This window comes from Chanos chanos, chromosome 11 (genome assembly GCF_902362185.1).
Source record: "Chanos chanos chromosome 11, fChaCha1.1, whole genome shotgun sequence".
Taxonomy (NCBI): Eukaryota; Metazoa; Chordata; class Actinopteri; order Gonorynchiformes; family Chanidae; genus Chanos; species Chanos chanos.
In genome coordinates, this window is record NC_044505.1 from 15,324,786 (window position 1) to 15,338,085 (window position 13,300).

At 42.5% G+C, this 13,300-nt stretch overlaps 1 protein-coding gene across 1 annotated transcript; it reads right to left on the reverse strand.

Moving 5' to 3' along the window:
• Window positions 1-717: 717 nt before the first annotated feature.
• noctb (nocturnin b) lies at window positions 718-2,335 on the reverse strand. Its single transcript, XM_030788160.1, is given in 3 exon segments — window positions 718-1,000; window positions 1,002-1,585; window positions 2,065-2,335. Coding segments are annotated over 3 exon segments (1,095 nt in total). The 5' UTR covers window positions 2,321-2,335; the 3' UTR covers window positions 718-745.
• Between the last annotated feature and the right edge of the window lie 10,965 nt (window positions 2,336-13,300).

The following is a 13,300-nucleotide window of genomic DNA, read 5'->3' on the forward strand; positions in this document are numbered from 1 at the left end:
TCTCCGTTGTCAGAAATACCTGTTGAATCACATCCATCTTCTATTCGTTTTTCTCCCCTCTGTGTTCACTAATTAGACATGTCTCATTCTTTAGATACCATCCGTTCAGATGGGCTCAATTAACCAGAATGAGTAAAGTAAAAATGTACTCACAGAACTCCAAATATTTACAAGGCATACAAATGCATCACCTCATATGAGAAACATCACTGTACCAAAAATACAGACTTCGGCATTCAAAAAACTGTAACGCTCAGCTCTCCCAATCATGTTAAATATTTTATCTTACACCAAGAAGCACTTGTAAGGGTGCAAGTCACCCCCCCCCACTCCAAAAAAAACAAAAAAACAGTTGAATAAGAAAAATATTTAATACCCTGTGGTCTCGAAGAGTGTGCGTTCTCACTCTAAGCCACATCCTGATATCGGTGAGGTAAGTGAAAGACTAGCGTTTACAATACAGCAGCTTAAGGCTTGAATGTAGGATGGATCTCCTAGACCAGATCCAGCAAAAAAAAAAAAAAACCAATAACACAGTGAGGTGTCGAGGGAAATGGCATATACAACCAAGTCGGACCCTGGTGTTGCCATGACAAATGTTATTTGTCACTACGACTGAAATTACAAGAGGTGAGAACGTTTTTGCATAAGGTTACGTCTTCCGGGGAAACAGCATACAACAGTCGCCACAGTTGAGGCGGGTGCACTGAACCGACGTCCAACAAACGCCCACCGGATGTTTCCCTCAAGGCTCTCTGAAGCTGAAGTCGCAGACGAGCGAGAGATGGTCTGAGGGGTAGTTGTAGGAAGGTAGGCGGTTCGGTCCGATCTGTTCCTCGGTGGGAAAGTCCAACACGGCGTCGACGGTAAACCCGTTCTGGGAATACCAGACGTAGTCCAGCGTGTTACGGCACTCTCCGCTCGGGCGGATTTTCCAAGTGGTGTACGGAGGCTCGGACTGGCCGTCAGAGCTCAGCCGCTTGTAGGCGCTGTCCAAACCCGAGACTGGACGTGGCGAAGTGCCGGTAGACGTCCTCGGAGGGATCGGCGTTGAAGTCTCCGCAGACCAGCAGAGGGATGCCGCACTTGGTCTCCGTGCTGGCCGCCCGGGTGATGTTCTGGAGGTTCCTCAGGAGGTCGGAACCCTGCGCGCTCCGGAGCACCTCCCATCCGCTCCTCGCCTTCAGGTGCGTCACAGCGACGCAGAACACCCGTCCGGTCGCCCGGCAACGCAGCGTGACGACTATGGCCACCTGGTTGGTTTTGATCATCATGGCCGAGAGGCGTAGGTGGGAGACGTTGAGAAGCTGGAAACGTTCGCGGCGGAAGAAGAGGGCGCAGCCGTCCGGGCCGTTGTTGTTCTCCACGTCCAGGCACGGGGACCAGGGCTTGGGACAGAAGCTGCTCTGGTAACCCAGGCTGGCCAACACAGGCTGGAAGGTATCAAAGTAATGATCCACTTCTTGCAGGCACAGGATATCCGGCTGATAGGTAAGGATCTCCTCCAGGATGAGGTACTTCCTCTCCGCCCAGTTAAGCGCCTCGAGAGGACACCGCACGAAACTGTCCATGCCCTCACCTAACGCTGGAGTCGACGGGAGGGGTGAAAACAACAACAAAAAAAGGATTAACGCAAGATGACCTCAGCTGGTTAGAATGTTTCTTAATCATGCTCAAAGCTTAAAGACTGAAGAGTGAGTTGATGTGGTTCGAGGTGAACGTGCAGTGAGTAGGGTTTTTAGGGGGGAGATTTTAAGATTGGTGAATAGCATTTTCTTTTTCCACAATGATCTGGCAATGAAATGGATTTTAACTGGACAACGTTGCTGGATGTAAAGGGAATGACCCAATAAAAACAAAGGGTTTAGGGTTCAAACCCCATATCAGCCCACTGTCAATGTCCGCTTCAACAAAGCCCTTAACCCCAACCTCACTCCAGAGGTGTGTAACCTCAAACATGGACACTCCTAACTGTAAGTTCCTCAGAATAAGAGCGTCAGCTGAACTAACTATATTGTGCAATGTGTACCGATGTAAGATGACGAAACGGTCTGTCGGCCTTACCTTGTGCTAGAATATTCCACTGCATGATGCGAATGGGTCTGTGGAGAGAGTCCCGCTCGGCCGAACACACGAAGGGCCGTTGCAGGCGGGGGGGCCGGTCCCTCAGGACCTCCTCGCATTCCTTTAGCAGCTCCAGCGGGTCCGCCGGGTCCAGGTCTGGGCTCTGATCCGTTTCGGCCGGGCAGATTTGCGGATTTACGGGGCTGCTGAGGGTCTGAGCCAGTGCACTGTACAACCTGCTGGTGCTACTGCCCATGGAACATGCTGGAAAAGACAGGGAAGGGACGGGACAACAGGGGAGGACAGAGGTGGAATAAAGGGAAAGTATGAGAATGGGCAGAGGTAAGAAGACAGAGAGAGAGAGACAGGGGAGGATGAAGAGAAGACGAGACAAAGGGATGGTAGTAGAGATGAAAGAAGAAAGAAAAAAAAAGAGAGAGAGAATCTTGAGAAGTAAATTACGATATCGTTTACGACAGCACGCTGTCGTAGCAGCATCTATAGCCTACCGTTTGATCACGAATGCTTATGACTCTCAAAGAGCGACGACAACAATGTCCATGTCATCGGTCTCAACCATTCCACTGCCTCATTGGAACATGAACTCCATGATGACTCATTTCAGCTGTATACACGTTACATTTGTTTACGATCAGACCTGTAGTTCGACATAAGGTTTCCATAGGGCCTGAGATTAGATCCCAAACCTTATCCTCTCTTTCTCTAAGCATGTGCCTGTCACTTCACCTTGAGCTTAACTATTTAGCACTTGTGTCCAATACCAATGCACTGTGCTCTGATCTGGCTTTTGACTCTGAACTCTCTGACACACAAACACACACACACACACACACACACACACACAGGCGGACGGACGCACAGACGAGCACTCGCTCAAACTTGGTTAATCCAGTTACACTAAGTCCAAGAGTCAATCTTGTCAGCTGTTAGTGTTCATGTGCCGTGCTCTTGCTAAGTTCAGAATCAGAAGGGTGAGTAAAAAAAAAAAAAGGAGTTTTATATGAGGTCATAAAAAAATACACAGACTAGACACCATATCTGCGTTTACTAATCCACGCGGAACAACCTTTCCGCAATCTTCAAAGTTGTACGGAAACAACTTATCGTTGTGCAAACGCACTAAAAAAAAATAAAAAAATGAAGCAATATTAAAACAATGAACCGTTATGCTGTAACTGCACACCCACATATTGAACGTCTGATTCATCAGACAGGCAGAATAGGTTATTGAACTATGTCACAGGATGACTGCATTGTCGACGGACTTCCCCTCAAAAACAAAACAAATCAAAAAAAGGCTGATGTTTTTGTTGTTGTTGTTCATGTTACAGGATTGACGATCGGCTCATGACAACGGCTGCGAAGATTCAATGTGTTTTTTTTCTTTTCCCCCACCAAAAAAGCAAAGCACATTAGCAATTAACCAGAGTCTCCAATAATGAAACCACAGGCTACAAAACACAGTACAGTGCAGAAGGGAAGTCATTCTGAACTTTCAAAAATTAATTGGCTTGCAAAAGCCAAGCACTGATTAGACTGGGGGTAGTAAAAATAAAAGGTACCATTTAACTCTGAAGATTACACAGGCGAGAGCGAGAAACGCAGAAATGCGAAAAAGAGCGCTATGCTTACCGATGAGCTCCATTGTTGCGCTGTGTGTTTGTATGTGTTCTGACTGCGTTTGGTTTAATAGCGTTGTTTCTTTAGGAATAGCAGACAGCTTTGTGAGGGAGATACATCTGAAGAAGAGGTGTGTGTGCATCTGTTTAAGTCCTAACAGCAGGTTAAGATTACTCAGAACAGACGTCAGGACACGCGCACACACACACACACACAAAAATCAAGTAGGATGTGACACAGCAGAGAGCCCAACTCCACCCACATCCTCACACTTTGACGTTTATTGAGCAATTGTACTTCTGTCCATCAACTGTCTCACACGCGCACACACACACACACGCACACACACACACACACACACACACACAACCAAAAATATCAACTTCTACCTTCATATTTCACGTCAAACCACACCTAAATTTAACTTTAACATTCATGTCCAATCTAAGGAAAACTTATCTCATTTTCCTTAGATTGGACATGGGGGGGGCGGGGGGGGGGCGGGGCTGGGTTGGTATTATGGTATTTGGTTTCTTTTCCGTTTTGATGGCCCTGCACACAGGAAGTGGGGCTACAGGATGTGGTCATATTTGCAATCACAGCTATTGCAGCCAGTCACAATCCTCTGACACAACAGAACCCATTGTGATGTCATCAATCTACGCTTTAAGTCACACTTTTTCTTTTTTTACACTGAGATCTGCTATGATTTCAAACCCCAGACATTACACCATGGAAAAGAACCATAACATCTCCTGCAACATGACCACCATACTATTCAGTTGAACTTACTGTTTGTTCATGTGGATTGATTTTTCCACCAAGCCAAATGCTAAATATGACTAGTCATATGGATGGCTGGAACTACAATGACACCTAACGTTGACATCAATATCAGCGGACATGTTCTGACAGTGATCTTTAAAAGTGATGTTGACTGTAACGTTTGTGAGTTAGGCCTATCTAAAATGCAACGACAACAACAACAACAACAATAACAAAACAAAACAAACAAACACAAAACACCATGTGAGTAAGATTGTGAAGTAAAGAATTTCACTGCACTCATTCAGTTTCTCTCTCACTCTGTGTGTATGTGTGTGTGTGTGTGTGTGTGTGTATGGTGTGTGTGTGCGGACGAGTGTGCTGACAGTAATTTTACACTTCATGTGAGGTCAAGACAAAAAGTCATGGCTCAAAAATAACCTCCTCTTTATGTCTTCTCTACGCGGAGGAATAAAAGTCTTATCCACACTAGTGCAGACAACAGTGGCAGGACGAGCAGGCTAAAGGCCCTCGTCTCCAGCCCTGGGCATAATACTGAGTGTGTGAGAGAGAGAGAGAGAGAGAGAGAGAGAGAGAGAGAGAGAGAGAGAGCGAGAGAGAGAGAGCAACTCACACATACAGTCATGTGGGGAGACCGTTCTTTAGTCCTTGTACACAGGCAACTGCGCGTAACTCTTAAAAATCTATATAAACCTGCTTTTAACTGATGCTAGCAACCCTAAACATACTTTTGGCATATGTCATTCTGGATAACGGTGTCTGTCCAATGTATAAACTTGTATAAAATCTGAGCTTGTTCGGTCCTCACTTGGAAGTCGCTTTGGATAAAACGTCTGCTAAATGAAGAAATGGGAATGGAAATGTAAAATGAGAACGTGGCCTCTTTTTCTGAGGATAACCTACATCGTAGTATTTCGAAATATTTCAACAGGCTACCATTAACATTAGAGTCAACACTCCCAAAAAACATGATGCAGTGCGATTCGAGTTACACACCCTCCTACATGGCAATCCGTGTGTAACGCTGTTTTGTTTGCGACAGGTTTCAACAAAGCTCTCTCTCTCACATAACTGCGTATGCTCATTGCTTCACTTACCCCAAAACTGCTCTGCAGTTAGTGGAGCCCACTCTTTATTGTCGTAATAAGCCGTCTTTTCTTACTTAATCTTTACATACATCGCGAAAACTAACAGGCACTAACCTACGTTTACCACACACGGAGCTAAGCTTGGTATTTAACCAAATGGTTAAATACCTGTTAGCATCCATCTCAAGTAGCCTATGTTTTGTAAATGAATAGAACAACGTGTCAAATGAGTAGCCTACAGCGACACAATGTGAGATTAGCGCACCAAACTGTTTGAATTTTATCATGAGAGCGCATATATCTCATATCAACAGCCAAATGAGCGAAGTTGCGTGTTTACCTTTAGCTGCACGCACAACACTATGCATGGCGACAATAAAACGGTACCACTCATTTCAGCGTGAGCGAGATTTACTGCCATGTCACCCATATGCTTAAACGAGAAGGAGAGAGCGACTGAATTAAATTACATTTCAAAGGCAAGCCCGTACTTTAACCTCGTTTCAGAACGGACTCTGTCTTACCAGAACGAAGACGAAGAGAAGAAAGTCCCTGCGTTGAACGATGTATGTCGTTATTTTCAGGCCACAGTCACCTATTATCTCCACACGGTATGATCCTGTGTGCGTTAGTGTATCGTGTAATTACCCTGTACTTGCGTTCTGTCGAACCCTGACTTGGTGGGTAACTATTTGCACACTCAGACGCTCACAGCTGTATAACAAGGTCATTCACATGCAGGCCTCTGATTTAACAGCAGCGCACTGCCATCTACAGGTTTTCGAGGGGATTGCGTATATACAAGCTAAAATTCTCACAAGGCGTTGATGTATTTTCGCTCGGGTCAAAAATGCACTGTCAGTAACACATTAACTCATAACATTACATAATATTTGCGTCTAGTTAAACCAGTAAAGGTTGAAGTTATGGGTTCTTTGTATTCGGTTTTAAATTTTCTGCGGATCTACCCTTGAGATTTTTAACCGTTTCTTTAGAGGATTATGTGATGTAAAATGCACAGAAATATATTCTAATAATTTCACTTTCAGTTATAACTGTCAATAGTTAGTTGTACTTTAACTATTACACAAACATGTTTAGGAGCACATTTTTTCTGTGTTCACTTAACACACAACACAGCAAGTCACTCGATTGTTAAACCATGAAATTTGTACTGAACTGATGTTATCTTTAGGATAAGTTTACACAGACAAGGCAAGAAACAATAAATCAGTCAGTGAAGAACCAAAAAACAAGATAAACTGAGGTGACATTGAGAAACAACAGTAATATGTATACACAAACACACACACATATATATATATATTCAAACACACACACACACACACACACACACACACACACACACACACACACACATATATATATATATATATATATATATACACATATACACACACACACACACACACATATATATATATATATATATATATATATATATATATATATATACATATACACACACACACACACACACACACACACACATATATATATATATATATATATATATATATATATATATGTGTGTGTGTGTGTGTGTGTGTGTGTGTGTGTGTGTGTGTATATATGTATGTATGTATGTATGTATGTATGTATGTATATGTATATGTGTGTGTGTGTGTGTGTGTATATATATATATATGTATGTGTGTGTGTGCAAAACAACTCCATAAATGACACTGCTACAGTGAATGGTACACTGGCACTGAGGCATGATGGGGAGAACACCATGTCAGAGACGTTGGATTAACTTTTGTTGTTGTAGGTCAGTAGTTGGTGCAATGTCCTTCCCCACACATGCCCTGAGTACACAGTGTTCCCAACACACGGTACATGGGCTGACATGTAGCTCTGAGGTTTACACGAGTGAAGAAGAAAAAACCCACACCCCTAATCATATCTCTGCAGTGTATTCTAGAGCAGGGCCACAGGTCTTTGTTACGTATAGATTTTTGGACTAAAAATATTGCTCTTTAAAACCTGACAGTAGAATTCCGTCAACGAACAGGTTTGTGTGTATGTGTAGTTCAGAATTCTAGAACTTGTCACCTGTCAGTCATCAAACCATTTTCGCAATGTCTGATCTGTCAAAATCTCTGTGGGAGAATTTAAATTCGCAATTCTACCAATCAAATTCAAACCGTGCCTTATTTATTTGAAATTCAAACTGCATTCAGATTACATGGGAATCAATTCCGAAACTCTGAATTGAGTACAACTCTGGAATTTACGTTAAGTAACATACGCGGTAATCTCAAGATCAAGATCCTAAAACATGCGAAACATCTCGGTTATGCCAGTTACAAAACACACAGTCATTTATATAAACATTTCAAGCTGTGAATGGCTTTCAGTTGCCTTGAAATAGACAGTCTACTGAGGTAAATACCACACATTCATTTGACCCATTTCTTACCAACATAAATACATTTTCATCAGCTTCTTGAACTGTATCGTGGAAATCGTGGGAACTACTCTCTCATTCAAAGTAATTTGGTTAAGAAGCGAAGACACGCCCTTTTCATTTAATTACACGGTGATAATTTGCATGATTTATAACGTTATGAAACTGAATCAGTGTAAACATATCGTCTCAGTTCTTGAACACTCTTTGGGTTGGAGTGTCGAAGAGATCAGATTACAGTTTACAATGGGAAAAATACTCATTTACATTTAATTAACCATAAATTACTGTGGTAACAAGCGATTGAATCGTTTTAAATCATTTTTCAGCAATTTCAATTTGATTTAACTGAGAGGTCGTTGGATTAATCAGTTCATATTCCTTTAATAGAGGCGTATTGGCGCTTCAGAGTCTGATGAATGTTGCCTTTGCAATACAGAAGCAAGCAGAGCAAGTGTTCTTCAAAAACATCAAAGCGCACGGGTTCATTAAGTGGAACAAATGCGCTTCGCACGCCTTTGTTATTTTACGGCTGCTTTACTGCTCAGAGTGGCAGTTATGACTGCTAAACTGAAAATATGCTATATGTAGAGCGGTGGCAAATTCTATAAACCGTTTACATTGTTTGACAACTTAGGCTATCGCAGGTTTTGGCCGCGCTTTTTACAAATTGAAACAAGAGAAATCAACCGAATTCGGTGTAAAAAGAATCATGTGATCCTATAATTTTAAACGCGCAAAATTTCATTAACTCACCTGTTCTGGTCGTTTTTGCGGGTGCACCTGAGACTTTGGCGACCGATTTATCGTAGACGTTATCGGAACACATGGAGTGGCAAAGATGAGATGCTTGAGAAGACGGCATTCTCGTGGAATTACCAGACTGTTTCAGCGACGAAGCGCAGAAAACTGCTAAGTCTTTATGAATTAAACTTGAACAAAACCGAGTCGAACTCTGATACATGCTGCGTTGCCTGAGTGAACTGTAAGGTAAGATGCAACAGGCATGAAGTAGCTCTAAGTGTATTTGCCGTCGCAAGGAGGGTAACACTGGATTTTCAAAACAAAGCCACGACTCAGCTGTTACGTAAGCGGTACCACTTCGGAGTTTTGTAACCGCAGCCAAGTGAAACGAGATACCAACACAGGGGCTGTACACTGAATCATGGCAGTCGTCCAAAATGGCTTTATAGTATTAGCGTAGCTATCGCTAGAGGGCGTGTTACGGTGCGTAACCATTTAGGGACCAAGAGAAATTAAATGGAGGCCAGATAGTATTGTGTACAAAATTACAGAAGGTATTTGGCAAAAGAATGATCTTATGTGTTATTATTACCATTATTATTGTTATTGTTATCAACTGTTTACACACAAGAACATATTTATGAAACTAAAAAGATGAGTAAGCTGCCCTTCATATTTTTCATTCATTAATTTTCCAAGCAAGCACAGAACATCCTATAGAAGCATACAGGAGTTAATATTTTCCTCTCTGTGAATATATTCCCATTTTTATGAGCTGATTCGCTCGTCAGAAATAATCACAAACATGTGTTTTTCTCTCGGATTGTGATTCTCTAAACACGGTAGCAAGATCTAAGTATTTAGAAATCCTAATTTTGATATGTATTGGTTTCCTGTTGAAATGTTTAAACACTGTATTCTGTATATGCAGGGGTTAAACTGGGATTTGGCAGGTGGGGGAACCCTAAGATCCACTGTAGCAGGGAAAAATGACTCACTTCAGAATAACTCCCAAATTGATTTGTGCTGTAAGCTCTGGCAGACTTGTTTTAAGTTTAATTCCTTTATTAATCCCACAAACAAACAGGGAAATTCAACCTCTGCATTCTAACCCATCCAAAGCAGTGAACACACAACATGCACTATGAGCAGTGAGCAAATGAACACGCACAGAAGCAGTGAACACACACCCAGAGCAGTGGACAGCCCCAAAACTGCCCCAGGGTTAAGTGCCCAGCCGTGAATGTTGAGGGAGAGGGAAGTGCTGTTCACCCACTCCTTCCAGCCCAGCCCGCATTTTTTCCTGCTGGTCCTGGTGACTGAGCCGGCGACCTTCCGGTCACAAGCCAGCTTCTCTGCCCATTAGGCCACGGTTTCCCCATATGGGCAGGCTGTATGATCAGCTGACGTTTTAAGCACCTGTTCCTTGATATATTTTTCTGAATCCCACTAGTCCAAAGGAGGCCCAACCAAAGAAATGAACATCAGCGCTCAGACCTTGTTGATTTGTAGTTGTGACCGTAGTGGCGTTATTATATCGGTCATATTAGAGAATCCTCCTTCACAGTCAGCGCTGCGAACAGCGAGTGATTCTGCTGCGGGTCACGGTTTCAGGAGCCCATCGGTCACAGGAATTTCTGGATTCTCTCTGAAATCTCTGTATCTCTGACACCAGAAAAGCTGTCGGTTAGGGCTTCGTAAAACTTCTGGGGGTTGACTGATTTCTGCCTGGAGTCATTTTGCACTGTTACCCCATGGAAGCTTCCATGTTCAATAGATTCAGCAGCCTGCCTGTAGTGTGGGCCAGGATTGTGTTGTCTGGCCAGAAAAAAAAAAAAAAATCAGTTTGCCTCTTGTTCACAGCGGTCACAAGGCTAGACCTGGTGGGCTTCGAACCCAGGTTAGCTGGGCAGAAGATGAACAACCAGTAAATGCTACAGCCAGGATTAGGCTGAAGCCAGTTGCAGAGTCAGATACAGGGGATTAGGTTGGATCTCAAAAAAAGGGTTTTAATGAAACACAAAATCTCACAAGTCCAGGAAAAAGAAAGCCGCTCAATCCAAAAAGAAACAAATCAGATCAAAAAGGTAAAAACTAAGGCAAAATGGCTTTTTCAAAAAACAAGCAAAACAAGTCCAAAAAATGAATCCAAAAAGGCAAACAAAAACATTTCTTCAAAAAGCAGAAAACTACACAGTCCAACAAAAAAAAACAGGAACTCTTACATGAACCAGGACTCAAGAATGCACAATCACAGCAAATGGTTGAACAAAAGACCATGGTTTAAATAGACAGCCAAGACAAGACACAGGTGATACCAATACATCAATAATGAAGATCAGGGAAACTTAACATGTGACAAAGGCAAAACAAAAAGGCTGAGGACCCCTATGGCCAAAAAAAGGAATGACACTCCCCACAGTCATGACCATGGCAAGAGACAATGTTATGTCTCTTGACTGCAAAACTCTCAGACAAATCTTTGAGCTCCTCCAGAGCATGGAGCACGAGACCCGTGTTCTTTGTGAACTCCCTTGATCACAATCTTGTAGCGAGTCCCTCAAACACACATCTGTCATTTGAATTGCACTCAGTACCTTCACTGGCCCTGCACAAATGAGAATAAAGAGCACCATGTATTGTCAAAACAGCCTTCACTGCTCTATATGATGAGACCACCCATGTTACGCCCAGGACTCCACCGGTCTCTTTTTTTTTTTTATCAGAATGCCTATTTCTGAGGTTGCAGACCTTGGCTCTCTCAGATTTTTTTTGGGGGGGGGGGGGGGGGCTGGTGGTATAGACAATACAATTTGCCCATCCAAATGATTAATATCAGTGCAGTGCTTGACAGCATGCCCAGCAGACAGCACCGGCCTGTGGTTTAAACGGTGCCGGCCAATCAGACGCGGGAGCTTGGTTTTCAGCCCGGTAAGGACTTTTCAGCCTCTCTCCCCAATGTCACCGAAGCTCCACCAGAGCAAAACCCAACCAAACAATCATTTAAAAAGGCATCATCAAGGCCGTGGCTTACTGTATTAAACAGTTCAAAAGAGCCTCAGTAACGCCTTCTGCATCAGTAGATCCAAGTTCCACCAAGTCTAAAAAAAAAAAAAAAAAAAAAGTAGGTGGTATTCTGGGCTATGCTGCGGTGGCTCTGGGCTTTACTGTTCTTTGTGGATTTAGCCAACGGCATTCCACAATATATTAGCAGATGTTACATGGGCTGTCATACTATCATGGCTGCTTTCCAACCCCTAGCCACAGTATAAAAGTGGAATTTGGCGAGTGATACTAAAGAGCACCATCAGCTTAAATGCAAACTGACGACTGCTAGCCTTGACCTGACCTAACAGTCACCATGGATACCACAGCCTGCCCTGCAACCGGCCAAATTCGAGTCTGTGGTGCACCTAAAATAGCGTGACCACATTTATGTGATGTAATTTGAGATTAATTATTATACTAATACTGTTGAGTTATTGTGTACATTTATGTTTGTGTGTAGAAAAAAAAACAAAGCCCATTCATTCGTTGAGAACAGTGAGCTAATTGCATTTGTACTAATGGGGTGAGGGAAACGTTTTTTAGCTGGCAGTGAGGCGGAACGTTTGTGTTCGTTTAGGGTTAGGGTTAGTAAATAAACAGAATAATAAACAGAAATTCTCAAGAGCAATTCCTAAAAGGGACACAAGACGCCACTAAAAGTGCTGCTGTACTTGTATATAATGCATACAGAGGAAACCTTTATTACTGTTACATGTTCTATAGAGAATTGATTGGTAAATAACTTAAGGGTTAACATGTTCAAATGCTGATACATTCGGTTTACAATGATGTACTGAAGGGGACAACCCTCAGGAAGGGAGGAAGGGGACTTCCGCCTGTGCAGCTGCATTCTGATTGGGCCTAAATGCTTAGTACGCCCTTCCTTAAAGTTTGAGAGAGTGAAAACGAAAGTAATTATTGTTAACTACGCCATTTTAATGCAGAAAGAATTTCGGGCAAATTGTGGCCTATTTAGTGGAACACTCTGAGCTTTTACGGTAAGTGTGTAAAACACGTTGTATGACATGTTGATTCACTGTCTTTGAAATATGAACGGTTTAATCGACCGGTTTGGCCGTAATACCGTAAGAATGTGCTTCGAGGTCATACGCATATTATCTCTTAAAATATAGACAAAACCTGGATAAAAGTTGGTGTAAAATGCGGTCGTTGGAGTAAACACCGCCTGTCGTTTGTCGCAAGGACATGCCGTGTACATTATGAACTACAAAGATTGATTGTAACTGTGAATATAGCCTATGATTCCTTTTATACAGTAATGAGCGGCATTTGGTCGTTGGTCGACGATAAAATGCGGATGTTTTATGGACAGCAGTGTAAAATAGTAGGTTTGGACGCATTTCTCTCTGTTATTATTATTATTATTATTATTATTATTATTATTGTTAGTGTTATTGTTGTTATTGTTGTTGTTATTATTATACTGTTTTGTGATTGTTGCAAAAAGACATAATAAAACACTGTTGAGTGCGTTTCC